Source organism: Etheostoma cragini, chromosome 12 (genome assembly GCF_013103735.1).
Source record: "Etheostoma cragini isolate CJK2018 chromosome 12, CSU_Ecrag_1.0, whole genome shotgun sequence".
Taxonomy (NCBI): domain Eukaryota; kingdom Metazoa; phylum Chordata; class Actinopteri; order Perciformes; family Percidae; genus Etheostoma; species Etheostoma cragini.
In genome coordinates, this window is record NC_048418.1 from 7317265 (window position 1) to 7341728 (window position 24464).

A 24464-nucleotide genomic window follows, 5' to 3' on the forward strand; every position below is an offset into this window, starting at 1 on the left:
AGAGGGGTTGAAAAGGTGTCTGAATGTAAGACACCTATTTCTTGACAGTCATTATGTTATTTCTTGTTACAAGGCTTTAGCTCTTACATCAGCCCTCATCTTTTGAGCTCTTCTTCTGGCCAGGAGTCCTCTGCTGCACGCCTGCAGCAGTATGACCGCCTCTCTCTTCTGCTTCCAGTCTTTCCTGGCCTTGTAGCCACGGACCTAAAGTTGATCAGCAGTTATTTATTATAATATTAAGGTTCATTCATGTTTTTGAGTTGCAAATGGCTCTAACGAGGGAATACGTTTAGCTGCGCTGTAATAGTATTAAAAATAGGATTGAAATTCAAAATACATTTACCATGTAAAAACTAGTAGTAAAATCAATTTGCCCATAAATGCATTAAATCTGTGTGCAATGCATTTTATTAAAATCCCATTAATTGGATTTAATTATTTAATCTCAAATATATAAATACATGTATATGTACTGTATGTATATACACAGTACATGCCTGGCTTTGTATGGTGAGAGCTGCTGCTCGCTGGCTTTGGTACTGGAACTGCAGCTTCCGACTGCGGATCTTTGATGCCAGCCGCTCAAACCCTTGCTGGAGCTGGGTGGGGCAAGAATAGAAACACAGGACAAGGTCACTGGACTTGAGATAAGTTATAGCAAACATCAAAGAGTGCATGATGTTGGCTGCAAGATCTGAGTTCTATTAAAGCTTTTTAAGCATCATACCTTTCTTTGCAGTTTCTCCTGTCTGTAAGCTCTCCAGTTCTTCTGCAACACCACAGCTGCCCTCCGCTTCCTCAGGAAAGACTTTCTGCAAAAAGAGGAAACGTAAACAACAAAACAAAAAAACACATTTCTCATCCCCCACACAAGTCTTTTTCTATAACACCCTATTTGATCTGGTAGCACATACGTATATCAATAAAAGAACACTGTAACAATCTGTAACTACAGTATAGTAATACACAGACCTGTTGAGATAAACAAAGGTAATGTATAAAAACATGTGATTCATTCAATTTTCTAAATTCATCATCTCTATGTCATTTCCCCTTTTACTTTTCTCAGAAGCTGCACCTGTCTTTGTGTCCCAGCATGACCCTCTGGATCACCAGAGCTATCCTGCTGAGTTTTTGTTCCCTTAGTCGTTCCAGGACGGCATCATGGGCATCCTGAAGTAAAGTGAAAAAAGACACATTTGTACTTTCTGATTTGTCCAGAAAATCCTTCCAATCAGATTCCATAACGTTTATGTCATCCAAATCTTTATGAAAAAGCAACTATATTGAATCAAATGCAGCATACAGTTATGACAGAACAATGCGCAAATATAGGAGAGACATTAATGTCAACAGACAGATTCTACTTTGTAATACCGATACTACTTTACCAGTTAATATTGTTTTTGTTTATCTGCACAATTTTCTGCTGTGTTCGCAAAAATCAAGAAAAGCTGTGCTACAAGAATGTTCAAATTATAAGTTTTCTTCACCCTAAGGAAGATCTTGGTCCTGCCTATTTTCCACTCATCCGCTCCTTCGATTACTGTCTGGCAGATGGCTTCACAACAGGCTGCAGCTGTCTCCTGCAGAGACAATAAAGATGCCGAAGAGACACTAATGACAACCCAAATTCCTTTGGGGGGAAAATGGTAAAGAAGTAAACCTTCTTTGTGACCAATGTACAGTGTTGTACTGAGTGACATTTGCAATAAGGTTATAGAATTCCCACATGTGAGTAGGATTTTACATATCATTGTCAACAGAACTACATCAAGACTAACAGTTTTGGGGTCACAGACGGTCGTTGTCAGAAGCACCCTGTAGCGCTTCAGAAATTCCGCAAAGGTGTGGCGAATTGGGTATCCCAGCTTCCGGATACGGATTGTGTCCATCATGCCGGAGTATCTCAGCTGACGCATACACAGCTCTCTGTCAAAAGTCTAGAGGAGAGGACATTAAAGTGGTTGTAAGCCCGAGAAGCATTTTTGTCTTCTTCCCTCACAGCAGCAGTAAAAATAAAATCAATCAAGTCCACTGTTTAGTTAGCACTAATATGATTTTTGTTATATTATTTTCAGGCAAGAGAAAATTACATAGATATGCACAGGTCCTTCACACAATGACAATTCTAACATGATGATGTTTAGCAGGTATAATGTTTACCATATTAGTTCAGCGTGTTAGCATGATGAACATTTTTGGTAATTATTATTAAATAAAAAGTACAGCGGAGGCTAGAAATGTTATTAGTTTAGCAGTTCTTTGGTAGTAAAACCAAACAACTCAGACCAAATATTGAGGGATCACCAAATTTATTACAATTCATCCTGAGGGGGACATTCATGTGTGTACCAAATTGCACGACAATTTATCCAACAGTTGTATTTCAGTCATAATGATACAATTCAACCTCATAGAGGTAGACTCAGAGAATTTCCAAATTCATTAAGATTCATCAAATGGGTACTATGAATGTCTGTACAAAATGTCATGGTAATTCATCCAGTAGTTTTTGAGATGTTCCAATCTAATCTAAAGCCCGGGGCCAACAGACCGGCACTTCTATCCCTACAGCCATGCTGCTTAAATTGCTGAAAAAATATAATGATGAAGAGAGTTTTATTATTGAGTTTTAAAATTTAAGAGAGAGATGGAAGCTACCCAGTTACTACCCCATCACTTTCAATTATCTGTATATGTTTGCCAGGAAATTTGCTCAATTGCTTTATGGCACAAAACAGGAAGAGATCATTGTTTATCCAATGCGAGGGCAGATGGTAGCATGGCTGACAGTCAGATGGGAATATTCATTATATCCTTTTTCAGTTACGCTAAAGGAAAACAAAACAAATGCTGGCGGGGGAGTTGGGCACACACAGCTTCACTATTGTAGCAAACAAGATTCAGGGGAAATGTCGCAATTTTAGCAAGCACAAACATCACTGACATTTTTCTCAACTCTCATCTCATTTATTTATCTAACAGATTTGCTCAATGGAAGGTTATGTTTAAAAAAGGCAACCATTGATTGTGTGTTACTGTGGCCACTTTTACTGCAGTAGCTGCTCTAGTGTCATTCACCTTAGACTGCTTTTCATTGTTGGGTTTGAAGCAGCGGATGAAGAAAGGCTGGCAGGCAGACAGAGCCTTCATGAGGGAGTCCAGAGACTGACGGAACTGACCGCTCAGCGTCGGCATTTGTTTACGGTTGTCAGTCTGGGCCTGCACGGGCGAAAGAAAGGAAATTAAAATGAAAATGTAGTCTACGATACAGTGGCAACTGTCAGACCAGTGTTACTATCAGTGCATGGCCACTTTATCCCAGTGTACACCACAAATAAATGTCCATCAAAACAAGTGAATTAAATACAGTATGTAGTAGTGTATATCTACCCGTAGAGAGCTCCTTGGTGTAATGATGACCTTCTTGTTGTTACTGATCTTTAGTCCATTGGTTGAAAGTTCACTCTCAAATATCTGACGAAGCAGCTTATTGGTGGACATTTCAACCATCTTGATTATGTCAAAACTGACGGCATCTCTGTTCTTTTCCAGGAACCCTTAACGAAAAAAAGAACAATACTGAGGACCTCACAGCTGGCCCTTAGTCTTTAGTTGGACTTTTTGTGCAGGTTGCTTCCGTACCTCTGGAGTCGTAGTAAACCACGCCTGCAAAGTGGCGAATCCCAAAGTCTGTGTCATATTCATTTTTGGAGGCAATGTAAGTCTTGTTCCTACGGTGTAGCGCATTCATCTTGTTCAGCATAGTGTAGTCTGAGCCCTGTGACACACCGTACACACAATACTTTGAGTTAAAAACAAGGACAAATATTTTTGCTTAACTGGCAGATATTTACAGTAAAAGCTTAAATAATGTTTGGTGTGGGAATCAATTAAAAAGCAACACGGCATAGCACCAGCACCTTCGGAAAATGGCTTTCTTCATCGATCAGAGCCAGCAGGTTACAGGGTTTCATAGCCAGAATGTCCAGGATGTTCTGATTGTCACTAAATTTGATGGTATTCCACACAATGTCTTCCTTCAGGTACTCCTTTTGCTCCAGCTTGAAGATGTGACCCACAAAGAACTGCTGCAGCTTTTCATTGGCAAAATTAATGCACAGCTGCTCAAAGCTGTAAAAAGACAGAATGATATCAAGTTGTGAGTAACCTTAGAGTCTTGTTACGCTCAGCCTGAAAGGTGTGTGAAGAAATCCCAAGTCCCAAACCTGTTTGTGTGGAAGTTCTCAAAGCCAAAGATATCAAGCAGGCCGATGGACAGGAAGGATTTGGGGTTTTTGGTCAACCTCTTATAGATGACGCTGTTGATTTTCTCAACGATCCATATGAACAGCTTATTGTAGATTGCCTGAGAGATTGACCGCAAATTAAAGTTAAATTTGATCTTTTAAGCTTGAATAAGCTGTCCAACTAAACTGAGGAATATTAAGCACTGACGTGTATTTTATTTGTTAAAATCCCTAGATTCCCCCTTTCCCAACAATTTTTGTATCTAAAAGCTCTGCTTGCACCATCCTCTTTAAAACGTATGAGCGTTGCTGAAAAAAGTACTTAAGTATTGTCTCTGGAATCAAAGGTTAAAATCATATTGCTTGATTAGGAAATTTCCCTATAGAATGCAGTATGAAACACGTATAGGGTAAATTTCCTTTCATCCAGGGTCCAGAATCCAATAAGGAAGTACAAGACACTGATTTACCGTCATAGCTTAGTTACCTTGACAAACGCGTCTCTACAGTTGGATGCCTGTTCAGAGCTGAGGGGTTTGGTCACTCTCTCTCTGTTGGTCATGAAGGAACGATGAGTCAAACTTGTCGCCAGGGAAGACTTTTTGACCTGAAGAAAACAGACAAGAACTTCGATATTTAATGCTGAAGAATGAAGATTCAATGACAGGTTTGTTTGTCGCGTCATTGGTCAATAAAACTGAGTGTAGACATGAAAGAGCTCACCTCCAGTATTGATGCTGCTATGCTGAAGTGTTCTGACTTGCTGACGTCGCTGGTTTCCAAGTTATTTTGTGTGTTGGCTGGTGGAAACACAAAATCAAGTGTAACAACAACAACACCAAAAAAAGTAGGTCATTGTCTCGCAAAGGATGACAAAGTCACATCTAGTGGTGGAATGTAACTTATAGTTTGGATATTTTGAAGTGGGGTTGAATGAGGTACTTATCAACAGATGGTGGCCTGCACGCCCTCAGTTTAAAGAAGCGGGCAGAAGTATTGACACCAAAGCTTAGCAATTTACTGCTGTGGACAGGCCAGCAGCTACACGGAACGTAAAGTTGGTTTGTTATTGTAGGAGTTTGGTGAATCCAAACTAACCCTTAAACCAAAGTTTAGGCGACTGTTTTGGTTGAACGAGGCTGGTGGCGGTGAAGAGAGAATAATTGAACAGCTTTAGTTTGTAGTTCATACTTAAGTGAGTAGAGGTGGTTTGGGCATCTGGTAAGGAGACTAGGTGGAGAGATTTTATCTCCACCCTGGTCCGGGAACGCCTAGGGATCCCCCAGTCAGTGCTGGCTAATGTGGCTCCATCTATTGTAGTCATACACTGATGACGGATAAGTACCTCACACAACCCCACTTCAAAATATCCAAACCATCCCTTTAAGTACAATTTATAACTTTTGGGGCATTTCACAGATGACAGTGTGGAGGCAGAATGGAAATGGGTGGAGAGTGACATGCAACAAAGGTCCCGATAATGGTATCAAACTTGAGTACTTTCATTATAATCTGCTTGAAACGTCAACTCCATCCCATATCAGAGAGAAGTGTCATACATTTACTCCACCACATTTATTTAACAAGTGCAACTTAGCAGATGAACTTATTAGATACAAAACATGTGATAAGCTGTGAAAATACAATGCATTGCTTTGTAATCTACCCCAGACTATAAATTAAAATGAGCTTCACCTAAACCAGCTAAAGAAAATGCTGTTAACACATGAATCCAACACTAATACTGATTCAAAAACATAAAATGTAGATGATACTATAACACTGACTATGGCCCTTTTGCACATGACAAATGTTGTACTTTGATACTTTACACACTTTACATTTTACTGCAGAACATTTACTTACTTACTGTACTGCTTCTATGCTATTTGCATTGTGTACTAGCTCTTTACTGTGCGTTTATTTGCTTTCATTATTGAATCATAATGTAGCATACATTAAAGTTAGGATTAGAGCGGGTTTACAGTACCACGTTAAATGCCCACTCCTCTCTATTTTATCAACATAGTTCCTCATATTAAATTATAATATGATAATAAATAAATAAAAGATAAAAAACTACAATTATCTAAAATCTGAAACCATTCAGATTAAACTGCGTACATTTACCTTGGAAGCAGACGTTTCCCAGGTGCAATATGGCTGCCAGCAGCTTGAGGATTTCCTGACACTGGCTTTCTGAGAAGGTCAGAATTTTCATCCCCGAACAAATACGCTTAAAGTCTTTGGCGTCATCTCTGCCTTCATTCACGGTGTGGCCGCCCTTCAGCACATTAGATAGAAGGTTCAGATTATTTACTGTATGTACACAACGTGTCATTTGTTTTGGTTAAGGTGGCAAAATGAGCTGCAGATATAGCTCTTGTAATACCTTAGAAAGGAATGTGTACTCCACAGCTTCTCCAAGGCTCAAGATTTTCTTCTCCTCCGCTGTGACTCCTGCCAGCATGCAGTAAAATATGTGGTAATTCCTCTCCTCTAGGGCCTGAGGTTGTGGAGCATAAATTAACTATTATTGTTACAAAAGGATAAACTAAATGGGGTTGAAGGTGTCATGTTTCTGTCAAGTGGGTGTAGATAAACACAAAGAATTGAGATGGTAACGTTCGACATGGCTTCATGTAGTTTTACTCTTTAGTACAGTGAGCAACAGAGATGAAAGGCAACATTGTATAATCTATTTTCTACAGGTCACTGAGAGTTGGTTGCCCAAGATAACAGAATGTTTATCTAAACAGCCCTGCTTTTATAGGTCTATACATCTGCCTCTTGTAAAAACTAGTTGGCAAAGTTAACTTGCCTGATGGCAGACACGAGACTTCTCCAGAAGATACTGCTCCACACGAGCACCTTCAATTGCTCCGTCCTTACTGAAGAAGATCTCTAAATATTTCCCAAAACGACTGGAGTTGTCATTGCGGATTGTTTTTGCATTTCCAAACGCTGTATGGGACAGAACATGGACGCTTGATCTCTGATTATTATATTTTTATGTCTCAACAGGCAGTTGATGCTTGCCTGTTGAGTAGTGAATGTCAGAATAAGTGAAGTCCTGATGTGGTACCTTCTAGTATTGGGTTAGACTCCAGGATCTGCTGTTCAATCTGCTGTGTAGAGAGCTCACCACTGACTGCTGCCAAGTACTGCAGGATCAGCTTAGTGCTCTCTGTCTTTCCTGCTCCCGATTCCCCGCTGAGGAAAATATAAAAAGAAAAGTAAAAAAAAATAAATACATGACAACACTTATTTTACAATCAATTGCCTATCGGCAAGAGTTAACAGGTTCGTGATTCATTCTGACCTGATGATGCAGCACTGGTTCCTGAGATGACGCATCATGTTACAGTAGCAGGCTTCAGCGATGGCAAAGATGTGAGGAGGGAGTTCCCCCAGCTTTCGACCATGGTACAACCCCACCTGGAGGACAACAGGATACACACATGAAACACGACTGTAATCTTTGATAATGAGATTCAAAGTTGAATGATAAAGGGAAAATAAGTATTGTATGAATGTTAATACCAGCCTCACCTGGTCAACTGAATATAAAGGGAAATCCTGGTATGGGTTCACTGCCACCAGCACAGAGCCTGTGTAGGTCTGCAATCAGAAGAAATGGCTGTGTAAGACATTTAGGGTATGGGACAGTTAATTTAGTTTTCATTTACCAAGATTATGAAATATTAGCCTCTGAGGTTTTTGAAATACTATCCTCTGAGGTTTTGAAGCCATCCCAATACAATGGAGGTAAATGGAATTTTGTTTCAAATGCTACAAGTGTTGTAAAATGTCATTTTTTGACAGATTTCCAAGAAAAGGTCCCAGGAAAAAGCCCAAAACCATGAAAATAAAGTGGGTGCTCAATGTGGAAGAGCTCCAGAGTAAGGATTGTGCATTATTCAGAGAAATGTGCCCTATTGTTTTTTATAAAGACATATTACCATCTAGTTTTTTTAAACGTCACCTTTTACATTTGATCACGGATACAACTTTTGACAACAGATAAAATCCCATTCAACATATGTACAGCTGCAAAAATCTGACACCAATAACTCCTTGGGATAAATCCTTAAAATAAAGTGAACCAATCTGCTTGGCTTAAAGCTAGGCCACCGACAAGGGCAAGTTTGGAAAACTTTGTTTTTTGTAGTTTCTGAGAACCACCCCTTTAATAAACAAATGTAGAACATACTCCAATCCAGTGATTATTTCTACACTTTTCAGTAATCAAGCACTTAGGTTAAGACACATTTCAGGTGAAACTGCACTTTCAAAACGTCAAATCCATTCACCCAGTAGCAGCTTGTTTACTTTGAAAAGTAGACCACAGTTTGTATGTTACACATGGGCCTTACGTAGATGATGCCTTGTTTGTGTCGGAGCAGCAGGTTCCTGAGGAGGCCGGCCTCGGTCATGTCACCCAGTTTGATCATGTCATCCACACCCTCCACCGACGTAGGGTGCATGATCCTGAGAGAGGCTTCCTGCTCCTGGGACAGCCTATGCTTCTGGAGAATGGTCAAAGTAAGAAATTATAGGTGGATCCCAGGATGAAACTGTTTTCATGATGTGAACAACACACTTCAACAACTTAATTCTGATGTTTATCTAAACCAGCAAAGTGCGTGTACCTTTCCATCATCGTCCACCAGTAACCGCTCACCAGATGATGTTACTTTGACCCTCGCTCCGATGGGTACCCCGATGTCTGAGTCCACCCACACCCACTCCCCCTTAAAATACAGAGCACAATTAAAATATGAATAAATCCACCAACACAGTTTTGTGTTCAAATGCCCTTCAGAGTACAGCATTTATGATGGGACTACCTTTATCAGTTTACAGTAATCTTTGAATGAATGACATGGAATTTTGACGCCACATCCAGGAACAACTGATATAGTGCCTTCTGGTAAGCAGTATTCTTATCATTACAATCCATACTCATGACTTACCTTTCTCAGCATCACCGATTCACAGCGTTCCTACTCACTGCAAAAAGAAATCCACGTGATGAGTTTCAGTTTTAAAGAGAAGGCAAACGTGATTCCATCAAATAAAATGAAGGTTGGGTTGAACAGATTTAATTACAAAGCCCTCTGTTCTGCTCAATGCCCCTTGGTTAAGGTGTACACAGGTAACAGAAAACCAAATCATGTAAAGGAACATGCACAAAACAATTAAGAGTCCTACCTAACAGCCCTTTTAATCACTGATCTTCATTAATGTCCACTCTTTCAGCCTGCTGTAGAACTGCGGTTTGTCTTGACGCTCTCTTGAATCTGTCTCAATATGAAGGAGGAAACGCAGCTCTCCTTCGACAGACGGATTGATTTTATGGCACTTTGACTTTGGACAGGGCTGTGACCGAAAGGAAGAGGAAAAGAAACCGATCACTCACGCACATGTTCATATTTGTCATGTCATTGTCTGGCAGCAATGATCCCATTTATTTATTTATTGATTGATTTTCCGCTGGGGAAATTTGCAATAAAATTGTCTGAAGCAGTGTGATCTGAACAATCGATGGCAGTTATTTTCTAATACAATTCTGATTCTATTTTAAAACAAGAAAAGAGCATTTATGTAATGATTTTAAACAACTAAATAAACGGCCTTGATGTACAGTATATTGAACATAGTCCTAAAGTAAGTGTTGCAATGAATTTATGTGCAGCCTTTGGACCATGGCCTGTGTATGTCAGAGGAGACACTGCTGGGCATCCCACAACTGTCACTGCAATAAAGATTAAATAACTGTCTTTACAATTGTAGGATGACAACCTTTATTTATCTCTGTTGTGGTCAACAACAATGTTTTGCATGGTAGCGGATAAGTCACTGGCAATACTTTATGTAAGGAAGATCTGTAAACTGCCAGTTAAATTTCACTACCAGTTATTTTTTTGTGTAAGGTTAGAAGTTGGACTTCAACCCTTAAGAGAAACCTCCCTCTACTACACAAAATGTGAGTTATCTACACTACTACACAATTAAGTCAGAGCTTGTGTTTAAAGCTGTTTTATACAGTCTATGGTTTAAAGTCAAAAGAGTATTCTTGGCTGAGATGTGAGTCAATGTGGGTTACTCAATGGCGTCAGTGTGATCAGCTCTGATAAGGAATGCTCTACATGGGATGGTAGTCAGAGAGAAAAATAAACCTCGAAACAACACTGCAATTACACGTGCTACTGTTCCAAAGGTAAGGCAGATCTACACTGCCCGTGGTGAGTCAGTGTGGGGATTGTAAAATTAACTTGTTACATGACTTTTTATGATACAGAGATTAGTTTCCTATGTTAACTAGTTGATCTCTAACTCTAAGTTTGATATATGACTACTTTTTTTTTTAAAGTAAAATTAAGATAACAGCATTATTTTAAAGTGATGCTAAGCCTTCAGAAGGAACTAAATTAAAACGTTCTTTTGGCAGCTAAAAATGTGTTCCAAATCAAAAAAAAAAACTTTGTTTTAATCAATGCACCCAATATTTTTTTGTTTCAGCCTCAAGTGATCTGGTATAACCAGTAGCTCAGGGTTAGCAAACTTTAAACATTTTCCGTTAAACGTTAATTTGACCGTTACCATATTGACTTACTGCTATTCAACAAAAGATACAAAGGGCTGAGGTATGGAATTGTCCATGTCTGAAAATTAGACCTCAATGCAAACCAAACACTCAAAATAATTTGGCTTTTGGCCATTTGAGGCCAGTAGAAACAAGCTGTGAACGCAGCACTGATATATTATGATGAGAGTTGTTTATTTATGCATCCAGGAGTACAATTAGCAGTAATATCTAGTCATTTTTGAGTCTACACTGACAACTGCAAAACTAAGCTACTGCCAGTGCGGTGAAAATGTACCAAAACAGTTGAGATAGGGACAATTTTACCATAATAATGACTAAAAGATACTATAAAGCTTAGGGATAAATCCCTTTTGTTCTTTGTGTGTCCCTCACTGAAATGACCTTTCATATACAAGAGCCCGCTGATCAATTGTTAAAATAAAAATGATATTGATTTTGATGACGGTGTGGCACACTCACTATCTTCTACTGTATATATTGGAGCTGTAGGTTTAGGGTGGATTCATTAACACTCCCTTGTAATAAAGAACGCAGAGATAAACTTAGCGGACAAGGGCAGTGCCCGATTGTAGCAATAGGAGTTAATTATGTCACTGGCAGCACGGATCACTTCTTTGTGTTTAAGTAGAACTGGTTTCCTTCTCACCTTCAGTGGCCACTATGTTTAAAATAAGATTCAGAAAAAAAAAAGGTTTCTGTCACACATGTATGTATTTATTTCCGTAAAGACAAGTACAAGCATCTTTTAATGGTACTTAAGCAAAGTACAAAAAATACTGACCAGAATCAAAGATACATGTCACAATATAACTAATCGTCAAATGTGACGTGAGAAATTCTTCTTCTTTTAATTGCTAATCACAGAAACACATCCTACTAAGAGAGTACAGTTGTTTTGCACTAGTAATTACAGAAATTTGCTGTTTTAAAATACATTTAAAGCCCATGTTTCAAACTGTCAGTCCATTTAAAAATATAACTTAAAACATTAGCGAATGGTCTTCCAAAAATCTGAAAAGCCTAAAAGCAATCTGTCAAACAAAAGAGATTTATAAATAAAACTAAATTGTGCAGACATAGCAGATCATTTGTACGACACTTCATGGCACGGACAACTAAATAGAGGCACATTGACGCAACTGAAGCAAAATGGAGGACCACAAACACTTCAAATGTGCAGCTTCACTAACATTTTATTTAATCTTTGCTTGATTAAATTAAGGCTGATATTCTGACAATATTAATGAGGTCCATTAAATGTGCCACAAATCAAGTCTGAGCATTAAAGGCCCTACAACAGTTGGAAGCACTTAAAGCACTATAGTCAACATAAAATCCAATAAAAACTCAAGGCCACCAACAACTTCAGCGGCAATTCTCCTTCAAGTCATTCCAATGTTTTGTATTAAAAACAATAACAATGAATTGAGAAATAATTCTACTTTGGTCTGTCTTGCACACAAAATACAGAAAATGTGCCTCTGTTTAGACTACAACAACGCGTTAGATCCTGAGACCCTCCTCATAAGAATTTAAATCAAATGAAAAGTACTACGAGCTGTACTTCATGACTGTGACATGAAGGACCTGGAGGGCCCTTTAGCCCTTTCATTCACAATCAGAAAAATCTGAAAATATCTTCCTTTATAAAACACTACAAATAAATCCGGCAATGTAAAAAGTCCAGGATGGCATGTGGTTGCTGTTTTTCTTTTGTTTCTCTACAGATGTGAAAGTACCTGTCCATTCAATCTGCTGTAGTCAAAGGTGTTAATTTGCTAATACTAATACATTTTGACAGTTTGATACAGTTTCACTCTTGCAATTATGTTCAGTCAAATACAGCCAAATAGTTAAAATGCAGTAGTGTATTGAACTATATTGCTTTAAAAACTCAAAAATAAGTCTCTCTTCTCAATCTTGAATTCGGAAAGCAGTCATTGATATTAAACTGAAAATCAGCTTTCTAACATTAGACTGTGTACAACAGTTATTTAACATAAAAACAGTCCTCATAAAGGTCAATTAATCAACAGCAAAATAAAACTAATTGCTGCGTTGGATCTTGCCCCGTCAGACCTGGGTCACAATTCAATTTGAAATCCATCCACTAAATTGCATACAATAATGGGCCCATTAGTGAGATCCTTAAGGCTTTAAATAAAACAAAAGTTTTAAACCACTCACTATGTATCATGTGTCAACTAATTTCCAAGGCAAACCATTGTTTGTATTTGTTTGTTTGCTTGTTTCTACTTCAAGATTGCCATTATTACCTCTCATTATTACGGTTGGTTTGCCAGCACTATTAGGGAAAAACTACTGGCCCGTGTAGGATGAGTCAAAAAAGAACCCATTCCTTATGGAGTGGATCCAAATCACGTGGCAAATACACAAATTATTTTTCACTTTTGTGAACAGTGAGAGATAGCCTATCTTTTATTATGCTTTACTCAAATTTGTTTCGTTTTTTTGTTTGTATTATTCCATTATAGCTCCATCCCAAACAGATAAAGATCGGACCACCTCGCACTGGCCCGATGAATGTGGGGGGAGGGAGTGTTGGGGGACTCGAATGGGATTAGGAAATGGGAGGGGAATCAAAAAAAAAAAAGGCATGAAAAAAAAAAAAAGAAGTTAACTTTGCCCCTCACCCAGCTATCTCGAAATCTTCAACCCTGGATCCACCCCTGTGCCTGTTATCCTCCTTTGGGCAAACCAGATATGCAGACAAAGATAATTGTAGCTATTTTTTTATTTTTCTCTGCCTGTTTTTCTTCCTTTGACTAATATGGCCTCCCTCTCTTGATCTCTCTCCCCATTATCCTTTACACAAGAACCACAGGCAGGCACACCTCACTTCTGAAGAATAAAGTCATGTCAAGTCACCCTTGCCAGGTTGACCACTAACTCACTCATTAAAGCATCAACTCCTAGTAGTCCTTGGCAGCGGCTTGGGTTCCAATATGACCATGTCATTCTCCAGCTGCTCTATAATTAAAAAAAAGGTATTAAAAGCCCTAAAACATAATCCCAAAAAGTAAACTTGCCTTTTTGTGCCTTCTACCTTAAAAGGACACATACTATGCCTTGGAAAAGGGCAGCAGTCATGTGAATGCAAGGAGGTTGATTGCAGTAAGTGGGCTAACATGTGAAACACAGTGGGATGGGCCTTTTGGTTAAGAGTGAAACTTATAGTGGGAATTTTTATTGAAATGTGACTCTGACCTGATCAGAGATTTTTCTGCTTACCACAGAAATGCTGCTTCTAAACTACTACCACCAAACGACAAAAGAATATGTGCAATTCCGTTGTAAGTGTTTATGAATTGTCCTCCTCAGGCCTCTTGAGCACCGCACTGTATTTCATGGGTGCACCGTCCGCTTTCAGCTGCACCTCCACTAACGTGAAGATTGAAATAACCTGTAAGTGAAAACAAGACATGATTATTGCAATTTACTTCAAATCACGTCAACTTGCTTGGTCAAACACACCTTCTAACCAGCCTGACCCCAACCCCCTCCAACTGTTCAGGAAACAAGTTAGTAGTCTTGTTTTCTTCTGTTTAAGAAAAACTTGAAAAATCTAAAAGTCCTTAATATGTGAGATGATGTACTACTATTATAAGTAGTCAATGTGTCTCATTACCACCTTATTACTGTCGTTTTGAAGTTCCTACAAAAATCCAGTCACATAGTAAAAATCTAAAAATCCCTGAAACCTGAAATTTAATTTTCCCTTTCTGTTCATGTTAAATAATATTTATATTTTCCCATCGACAGGCTATACCATGACAAAAGCATTTTCAGTGTCTGTGGTTCTCACCTGCTCTTCTGATGCTTTCTCTGGGTCCTCTGGTGTCCAGACCAGAGTCAGCTCAGATTTCTTCCCCACCTTGCGATGGTGGAACGACTCCAAGCCGGCAACAGACTGAAGGTGGAAACAAATGGTTTCAAACTGTTTCAGATGAAACTGCCACTTGACCTACCACTGCAGTGTGGACTTGAACAGTTTTATTTTGAACTGTCACACAGTCACTCTCTGGACCGTCTCATTTGTCTCTCATGGATGGGTGTTTTTGGGGTAAATAATTGGGTGCTGCTGTGAAATGTATGACCAGGCTGAACTGAAAGCCATTTACACAGTCAAAAGAATATCTCTTAAAATGGCAATTATGTCAACAACAAGACTGAAGAGGTATTAAGAATATAAATAGGCAATATCTAAAAACACTACCATGACTAAAAAAAGTATAAAGAACCCTGAAGCCGAAACTGCAGCTATTGTATTAGGACTGAAACCTTTCCCTGTAAATGCAGTGTATTGGAGCTGACCTTGCAGTAGATGCGTTTCTGTACTCCGTATCGGAGTACCAGCACGTCAAAGGACTGATCCAGTACGCCCATCACCATGGCCTCAGAGTCCAGCGGGCCACAGTCCTGATGAGCACAGACCCAAAACAATATTTCAGTACATTGAGAATGGTTTTGACATGACATTAAGGAACTGGTTTAAACCTCGGTTTATTTTACATTTTTAGGATTTATTGAGCACTTTGTTCTTTTGAGAATACAAAATAAGTCATCAATTCAACATTCACCCAGGGTAAAAGCCATAGTTCCCGAAAATATTAGCCAAAGAAATAAAGACAAGAAATAAAGGCCTAATTTCAGAGAAAACATACTGTACATATAAAAAAAAATAAAAACATAGAAAGGGAGATATAAAATTTATGTTTAAAAAAAAAAAAACTACATTACTAAACAGTTAACATTCAGGTAGTGCCGGGCAATATGGAGAAAATCAAATATCTTGATTTTTTTCAACCAAATACCTTGATATGGAAAAGCAAAGATACTTAGGTGTTATCTATTGGGGCTTTTACAATAGACACAATGAGATTTTTCATGTTTAATCATCAACTATGGATATATAATGGGTAAATATAAGGGGGTAAAGGCAAATAATTGAAAAGTTAGAACAGTCTGGTAAAAACATAAATTTACTGTAATGCTAATTTAATGTAAAAACCGGAAAAAAACAACACATGCCATATAACTATATTACAATAATGAAAATCTAGTCTCATATTACGATATCGATATAATATTGATATATTGCCCAGCCCTATGTTCGGGTTGATCAATAAAAGAAACATTTTTTTGCCACTGCAGCAATAAGGACAAACGTGTACATCTTGAACAAAAAAAAAAAAAAAGTATGTTGTCCCACTTGACAGCATGTTGCAGTGTGGCTACCCACCTTCACAAACACTCCAAAGAAGAGTTCAGAGCTGAGCTCCTGGACCCTCTTGGATAGAGTCTTCTTGTCATTACAGTGGGATGCCTGTTTTTGGACTTCTTCTGTTGACAGCCCCAAACTAGGCCCACAATCTGCATGTAAACATTCAGTGGGCAGGCACACACATAATGAGTATGAGAAAAAGAAAAGAAAAATCACACATTAAACTGACATAAACACACAACAATAGGAGCAGACAGAAGCAGGGCGGGCAGAAACAATGGCCAAAGGCAACAGAGCGAACGATGGGAGATCTGAGACGGCTTTGTTCTTTTCTGCATTTTTCTTTCTAGTTTATCAAAAAGACATGTCCTCCAATACAACCACAGCACTGAAACAAACAGGACATTGTGTTATTTGTCAAAATGTGTGCAATTGTTTTTGTGTGTCCAAAAGAGACTTTTGTAGAGAAGGTGCATACTCAGTGAGGAAGCCAGCAGCCTGTGGACAATGATGTCAGCGTAGCGTCGGATGGGGGATGTGAAGTGAGTGTAGAGAGGAACGTTGAGGGCGTAGTGCTTAAATAACTGGGCGTCCTTGAGTACTCCTGTACAGAAGTACAACGCCATCTGGGAAATACCAATAATCAACATTAAATTACTGGAAAGCTTTCATGTTTATTCAGGTTGATTAAAATTAAGAAATACTTTATTGATCCTGCAAAGGGAAAATTTAAATTTATTCACTCTGTTGTTCGTTATTACACACAGGCCTGAAACACACACATATGTTAATAGAGACCTGGCAATACTGGCACCCCCCAGCTACCAGTCCACGCTCCACAAAGGGACTTGAACTGGCAACCCTCCTGTTCCCAAGCTAAGTTCTTATTGCCTGAGCTACCGCCACCCCGTATGTTAAAATGATGAACAAGTATTACATGACAGTGGGCGTCTATTAACTTTACAAAAGCAAATGTATACGACACATGTTTGATAAATGGATAAAAGCTCAAATAGACAAAAAAAGAACGGAAAGTGCCATTCAGCAGTGGTCTAACCTGCATGGGTCTGGAGCACATGTGGGTGAGGACTTCTTTTCTGGCACTGGTATACTTATCATCACCAAGAGTAGTATTCAGACTCTTCTGTATGTTGGAAAAGCATAAAGTTTGAATCATTGGATTAGAAATTAGATCATTTCAAGTTAATCAAATGTTTTGTCAATCACTTATTGAGCGTTAGATACCCTGTGATATTCCTAAGTGAGGGAAATACAACACAAAGAAATCCTGAAGTGGACAAGAAATGTAGTATTTGTAATGCAAAACAAAACATTTTTCTAGTAGTTTCCGGGATATTAGAAACAGGGGTACATCTGTTGCATTGTGAGTACTGACATGCAACGCTCCTGCAGAGGAGAGATCTATGGCGATTCCCAACTGGTCACAAAGCTCCTGCAGCTCATCCACCATTTTGGTCTTTGGTGGAGGGTGGCGTCTGAGCAGGGCCAGCTCAGGGAATCTGGAGTAGATGTGGTGGGCTGTGGCAATGTTAGCCAGCAACATGAACTCCTCCACCAACCTAGAGAACAGAGTTATGGATGATGGTTAAATGGCCAAAGTGGTGAAAAAATGAACCAAACAAAAGGAGGACTAATATTGAAGCACTCCTGATTTATTCAGAGAACCATTTCAACAAAGGTAATACACGTGTCTCGTCAAATAAATGATACTCACTTATTACTGTCTCTGTACTGGTAAACATAGCAGCCTTGAGGCATCATGGTCTCTTTGTCCAGGGTAAAAGACAGTTTTAACTAAAAAAGAAAAGAAATCACAAGGCATGTACGTGAAAATAATGTCAGAAGGCCCACAAATCTGGGTCTTGTTTACAACACTTTCTATATAAGTATTGTTGTGTTACATAGTGTTAACCAGCACAAACAACCTTGATAAATATCTTCCAGCAAACTCTTTGTTAATGAACTCTTCTTTGAAACACACAGTCTTTATCGTGCCCTATTTCTTAACTACTGTATGAAAGGAAATATACCATAGAGGTCAGAGTCAAACACAAGGCAACAAGTACTAACCTGGTCGAGTCTGAGGGCTCCGCCGGAGAAGCGCTGAGCCCGGAGGTTCTTGGCAATAGAGTGCAGGTTGAGCACAGCCTGATGGATCTCATCAATGGGGTGCTCAGGGTCCGCAGGTGGCAGCTCCTCAGCGGAGAACATCTTTTCAGGGGCCTCGATCATGCTCTGAGCATGGTCGTAACTCAGCTTTACGCAGGAGCGGATGACAGAGCGGCCAAACCACTCACTCAGGATCTGGGCAGGTGAAGTGAAACCAATGAGATGAATAACAAAACAGGAAACAAATAAACAAAAAACAAGCAAGTGGCAACACAATTTCAGCTTAATCAATCAGCCGCCAGACGCTACCTGATGAACTTAACCTTCTTCTGTTTTGGTGCAACTCTAACTAGTCCATAAATTTGATATTGTCATACCTTCCCCTCCGGTGTGATTTTCCAAATGACAGAGAAAGTGAGTCTGTCAGTGAGAGGATTCAGACTGCACAGCTCCTCACACAGCAGCCTGGGCAACATGGGAATCACCTGGACAGTGACAAAGTACGTTGACACAGTGAGTTCTGAATTAATTATTAATAAGTTAAGCTGATTCTATAAATAAAATAAACAGGTCAAGCAGCACTTACCTTTTGAACCATATATACACTAGTGGCTCTCTGGCTAGCAATGGCATCCAGAGCGCTGTCCTCCCCCACAAAATAACTCACATCAGCAATGTGGACTCCCACCTCAAAGTTACCTGTGTTCAAAAGACAGTCCATGACAACGCAAGACACCCCCCTGAAAAAATAGTATCTATATCCAAATTCACGTTCATTGTTATCATCACTTAGCTCCTGAGTTAAGTTTACCATCGGGGAGTTGTTTACAGGACAGGGCGTCGTCCAGGTCTCTGGCGGTAGAAGGGTCAATGGTGAAGATGCACTCCTTCCTACATAACAAAAAACAATGCTTTGAGAATTATATAAAACATATCACATATAAAGACGTAATACACTTGTTTGCTGCCATTAGATGTGGAGCTACAAAAAATAATCAATTAATTGATTAGTTGTTCATTATATTGATCGCCAGCTATTTTGATGATTGATTTATCAGTTTGAGTCATTTTTTATGAAAAGACAAAGTAAAAAAAAATCTGTTTCCAGCTTCATAAATGTAAATATTTTGTAGTTTCTTCACCCCTTTATGACAGTAAACTAAAAAAGTCATGGACAAGACAAGACATTTACGGGCGTCATCGGTCTTTGGGAAACACTAACATTACACTAAACACTAACATTTTCAACCATTTTCTGACATTTCCTATACCAAGCAACTAAACGATTGAGAAAATAATCAACAGATTAATAGACAATGAAAACAATGGTTAGTTGCATTCCTAATTGGACGGCACAGATTGTAATTCTCAGTAGACCAGCAATCATGTGTTAGCAGTCTGGGTCTCTAGAGCTTTCTGTTTGTGCCAAGCTGTAGCCTGTTCCCACACATGTCCCAACATATTCATAAAAAAAGATAAGAAGGTAGAGCTAAATAAGCATGTACGGGCTTCACGGTCCTACCTCAGGTCTCTCCTTTTTCTCATCTCCTCAGGTGGGATGGTCCACGGCAAATTCTTGGGAAGGCAGTCTAACACCTCATCTGAGAACTCAGAAAAATCAACGTCGTACTCTATCAGGATGCCCTCCGTCTCTGGCTCAATTTCTCCAGCCTGACCCAGTGTCTTAGCAAGCTGACTGGAGGAAACATCAGGAGAGAGTCTGGTTGGTTGTTATACTGTTGAGAGTGATTCCCTGCATCAAGCTTTGAAAAGAACACTCACCCTTCAGCAAAGTTGCTGTCGGCTGCCCAGCTGGTGATCCGACATATGAACAAGGTGTTACTGTAGTCCCCCGGACGGGAACTAAAGTCTTCTGGACAGTCAGCAAGGAAAACGTTAATCCGTGGCACCCGGTGGTCCACGGGGGAGAACATGGCAAAAGGCTTATCTGGTAGGAATTTTAGGAAGCCTGTCACAGCTCTCGAGTGTTTCTTTTCAACAATGTACACCACCTGCCAGACAAATAAGTGTTTTATTTAATATGCTGAGCACAAAAGACATATTGCTGCTAAGGACCAAGTGAAAGACCAAGCAGAAATTTTCTTATCTTACTTTATTGTTAGTGCAAACAAAAGATTCTATTTTCATAGTAAAAGCCTTTCAGTGATGAGACATGTGTGGTTTTTATTTATTTATATACATTTATAAATTGTGTAGTTGAGGTTGCACCTTAGCATTGCTCGTGGTGCCGTTATAGCCCTGCTGTTTTTTCATGTTAAGCAGGGACTAAAATCCTGTATCCTTCTGGTTAGTTGTATCTGGAAAATGCTTGGTAAAAAAGGAATCTAAGAAATACAGCACAGCTGATAGGTGGGACACTCACTTTAGCAGTCTTTTGGAGTATTTCCCCATTGGGCTGTGGTGTTGAGGGGTCTTCCAGAGGTTCCCCTATTTCCATCAGATGAAATGAAAAATTCAGATGCATTAGCTGAACTATTGCTTTTTTTGTTTTTTTTGCTTCTGTGTGTTGATGCTCTTTTTAGACCAGAAAATAAATATTCAAACAAAGATACCACAAGTTCCTATATTGATTGTGATAGGCAACAGCTGCTATAATCACAACTCCTTTACTGTACCTGTGTCAGTGAGTGTGGTGTTCTGCACTTTGCAGATGAGTTCATCCTGGTCACTATGCTGGTCTTCCACAGTAACATCAGGCCTGGGGGTGCGTGCTGTCTTTTTCTGCACCATGTTTTCTTTCAAGCTCTCTGACTCACTGGTGCCATCACAGTCAGTATCTGACCTCACAACCTAAACAAACATGCCTTTGTCGTCAGGCTAAGATGGAGCCTTTTATAATAATATGAATAATACAACTTGAAAAGAAGCCAAACATTTAAGACATGGGGCTTACAAACTAAAACTATGCTGTACATAGATTGTAGGCCTGCACGATAAATTGTCATAAAAATCGCGATCTCAATTCACTCTTTTTTTTTTTTTTTAAATGCCTGATGCATCACAAACGCTACTGCTTTCATCTGTACATTTTAAACAGACTGTATAAAATAGGTTTTAAAGCGCTGCAATGCTATCCCTTCTCTTAAAAAAAACTTAACTGAAGAAACTGAGAAACATCACCTGCAGGATCAGTTTGGGTGCCGTGTTGGCAAAGGCCTCTGTTTACAGGCTTGTGTGGTAATGCTCAATGTGCTAAAGGTGCCAAAGAAATATCTGTTTGTTACTATTTGTTTTGTTTGGTCATGGTTCAGGTGTACAGTAAACATTACACTACGTGGGAAAACAATCGTGGCAGAGAATTGTGATATCAATTCTTAGCTGAAAAATCGTTACTCATTATTTTCCCTGAAATCGTGCAGGCCTAACATAACTATAGTTTACCTTCCACTGCTCCCGAGGGAGAATTTGCACCACCACTATGTCTCCATTCAATGCTCTGTTACGAGCCACAATCCCATCCAGAAATATATCCCGTATGTCATCCTGAGAGAATAAAAAAGGATCCCATTAAACAAGTTGTTGAGGCAGCAAAACATTGCATTTGACACGTGTCAAATCCATTCTGTGTTGAACTTACAGGAGATGGGATGAAAGCTTCGTGGTATTTCTTTGGGTTGATTCTTAACTGCCCCTGCAGAGAAAGTATGTCAAATTAGGAAATAATTCCAGTTTATTGTGTTACCCATACTCAATACAGATTGGAATACAGTTTCAGGAACGGTAACCCTGGGTTTTTACCTGAATGAGTTCTCCTCTTTTAAGGCCATGGGAAACCTCCTCAAATGCCATGTAGGATTCAAACACCTGTTTCTTTGATCCTCTGCCTCCTTTGTTCTTACTCTTTTCAGCAGGGGAATTGGCACTTGAAGCTAAAAAGAGAACATTTTACTCTTTAATTTAATCCATCATAAACCCTCACATGTATACAACTAATTCATTATACCAAATAAAATGTGTGTACACCTGCTGAGAATTAAGATCTCCAAAACTAACCTACAGTTTACCTCTGGATTGCTGCAGTGTGTTGTCTTTACCATAAGGGGACATCTGAGTGTCAAACCCAGACTTTGATGTCCCTTCTCCGCTTTTCTCCTCTTCCGGGTGCTTTGGCAGGTTTTTTTTCTTGGACTTTTTCATCTTCTCTTGCTCCTGGCCACTTGTACTGGCTTTCTTTGGGGATTGGGGATGTCCAACAAATGAGTCAGTCTCTTTTGAGGTGACCTCTCTGTTAGAGTCCTTGCTTTTCTTTTGCTGCTTCTGGTGTTTCCTCGAGTCGTTGGGTTTTAAAGTGCTGAGCTCCTCACCAGACTCAACGTCTCCATCGTGGCTGGTGGCGGTGTCCCTTCTCTGTCCCCATCGCTGTCTCTCAGACACTCCCTGCTTTCTTTCACAGTCCGGCTGAGCACCGCGGGTGCTTAGTTTTTCCATGTATAAAGACAGAGAACTCTCCTCTCCTTTACTTTTCAACGAAGAGGGGGAGAAGTCACTCGAATCAGAGAAATCATTGGGCACTTGGTCCCTTTTTCGTTGTGGTATGTTCTGCCTGTCACTCTGGACTTTGAGCAGTGTGGTTGGCCCATTTCCTTCCCTTTGAAATGCTGTGTCCTTTGCATATTGCTCTAGATACAGACTGAACTTGCTGCTGCAATGCTGGCTGAGAAGCCTGGCATATGCGTCTTTCTGAGGAGGAGTGCTCGACTGATTCTGGCTGCGCTTTGGCTCTCGATTCCGGTTCTTCGATTGCCGAGGAGAATCCATGTGGCAGTCCTTACAGAAACGATCTCTGAAAAGGCAAAACGCACACTGAGTGCTGCCATGCAAGCTCTAGTCAGTACACATACCTTTCAGACAAAGTAGCTTTAATAGGCAACAATGTTTACATTTTAATGCACTCAAAATATGTTACAATAGGAGATCGTTATCTAAAATTTCATTTTAAGAATATTAAAGTAACACTTCAGTAAAGCTGCGAAAATCATTCATCTTACGTCATAGAGCTACATTAGTTCGTTTAACTTCAGTCATAATTACAAACGCAAACATGACTGGAAGTTAGGAAGAAACCAAGTTAGCATTACTTAACGTCACACTGGGATGATGATTTTACGAGACTACAAACTTTGTATCACCCATTGTCTCCGGTATTAACGTCTTTACGAGTTCAGAACGCCTTCTAAACATATGTATCCTATAGCTACCAGCTAACTAATGTTAGCTAGCGCCTATTAGCAGTGCCTGACTAGCTTCAGATATGCTAACTGCAAGTGTTGGTTTAACGTTAACTAGCTAGCAAACTAACTAACGGTACTTGTATGTCAGACAGACCACGACCCTGACCACGATAAACGACTTGATAATGGACGGAACGATTGTCACACTTAAAATGTTAAACATTACCTTATTCACTGCGTGTAAGGTATGCAACTTAGCTTTTATTCAGAACAAAGTGCTAGCTGATGCATTCACTTCCTCTGTCGTCGTGAATTGAATGGTCACAGTCATGCTACCTTTGAGTGCTATCGGAAATATCACAACTGGCGGAACGCACGAAAACGCCACAACAGGGGAAAGTCAAGATACAATACAAGAACGGCCTTTTTTTGACCTGTCCTCTTATCAAATATCAATAAAGTCAAGTACAATCCTGTTACTACATAAATTTTGGACAATTGACTTATCAAGCCCTAAATTAATTAATCAGGTGGTACATATGTGGAAAAGTCTATCGACACTTTGGGTGAGTGATCTATTTTTGTGTGTGAAACAAACATTAGGCCCTACACCCGAAATGAATCATTACCCGAGGTAATAGCCATGAGTGTTTTCATTCATTCGAGTATTCACTTAGCAGCTACATGACCACACAAAGGAGAGACACAAGCAACCTCTAGAGGGCAGCAAATACTAATATTTCATTGACTTGACTATACATCGACTTATTGATGACAACGACAGGAAGAAAGTAAACTAACATTCAGTCAGACATAAATGTTTGTGTATGAGTGTAAAGATAGTTCTTAGCTATGCTCTACAGTATATTTGCTATATGCTCTCTCCTGACAACCTGATTTCACACCTGTCTGTACACGCTTTGCTTGCATAGTTCAAGACAACTCACAAAGCCTCCTTCAAGCACAAACACAGACTCACACACACACACACACACATACACATACACACACACACACACACACACACACAC

The 24464-nt window shown here is 39.5% G+C and overlaps 2 protein-coding genes across 4 annotated transcripts in view; both read right to left on the reverse strand.

Annotated features, from left to right (window-relative positions):
* Positions 1–9614, reverse strand: part of LOC117954730 (unconventional myosin-VIIb-like) — a 20811-nt gene extending 11197 nt beyond the window's left edge. For both annotated transcript variants that reach the window (XM_034888691.1, XM_034888690.1), the window contains exons 1-23: positions 9468–9614; positions 9230–9266; positions 8906–9007; positions 8630–8782; positions 7806–7874; positions 7576–7691; positions 7339–7466; positions 7075–7217; positions 6646–6759; positions 6384–6537; positions 4977–5053; positions 4741–4860; positions 4233–4372; positions 3927–4137; positions 3649–3784; positions 3397–3563; positions 3085–3225; positions 1785–1943; positions 1494–1586; positions 1079–1173; positions 728–812; positions 498–599; positions 88–204 (exon numbers count right to left, since the gene is read on the reverse strand). In XM_034888691.1, the coding sequence (XP_034744582.1) occupies positions 88–204; positions 498–599; positions 728–812; positions 1079–1173; positions 1494–1586; positions 1785–1943; positions 3085–3225; positions 3397–3563; positions 3649–3784; positions 3927–4137; positions 4233–4372; positions 4741–4860; positions 4977–5053; positions 6384–6537; positions 6646–6759; positions 7075–7217; positions 7339–7466; positions 7576–7691; positions 7806–7874; positions 8630–8782; positions 8906–9007; positions 9230–9241 (2634 nt within the window). In that variant the 5' untranslated portion in view covers positions 9242–9266; positions 9468–9614. The remainder of the gene's footprint in view (positions 1–87; positions 205–497; positions 600–727; positions 813–1078; positions 1174–1493; positions 1587–1784; positions 1944–3084; positions 3226–3396; positions 3564–3648; positions 3785–3926; positions 4138–4232; positions 4373–4740; positions 4861–4976; positions 5054–6383; positions 6538–6645; positions 6760–7074; positions 7218–7338; positions 7467–7575; positions 7692–7805; positions 7875–8629; positions 8783–8905; positions 9008–9229; positions 9267–9467) is intronic.
* Positions 9615–12391: 2777 nt separating this feature from the next.
* Positions 12392–23771, reverse strand: dis3l2 (DIS3 like 3'-5' exoribonuclease 2). 2 transcript variants are annotated; one of them, XM_034888216.1, is made up of 21 exons: positions 23660–23771; positions 22297–23045; positions 22001–22131; positions 21840–21893; positions 21644–21745; positions 20878–21052; positions 20625–20689; positions 20024–20253; positions 19764–19937; positions 19053–19132; positions 18828–18940; positions 18619–18726; positions 18203–18436; positions 17847–17926; positions 17508–17691; positions 17169–17255; positions 16590–16737; positions 16130–16260; positions 15202–15306; positions 14693–14797; positions 12392–14290 (listed from the first exon to the last, which is right to left on the reverse strand). In XM_034888216.1, the coding sequence occupies exons 2-21, from the start codon at positions 23018–23020 to the stop codon at positions 14189–14191; spliced, it is 3132 nt and encodes a 1043-aa protein (XP_034744107.1). In that variant the 5' UTR covers positions 23021–23045; positions 23660–23771; the 3' UTR covers positions 12392–14188. The 2 variants fall into 2 exon arrangements, with proteins under 2 accessions (XP_034744107.1, XP_034744106.1); XM_034888215.1 differs by having other exon boundaries at positions 22267–23045.
* Positions 23772–24464: the final 693 nt, after the last annotated feature.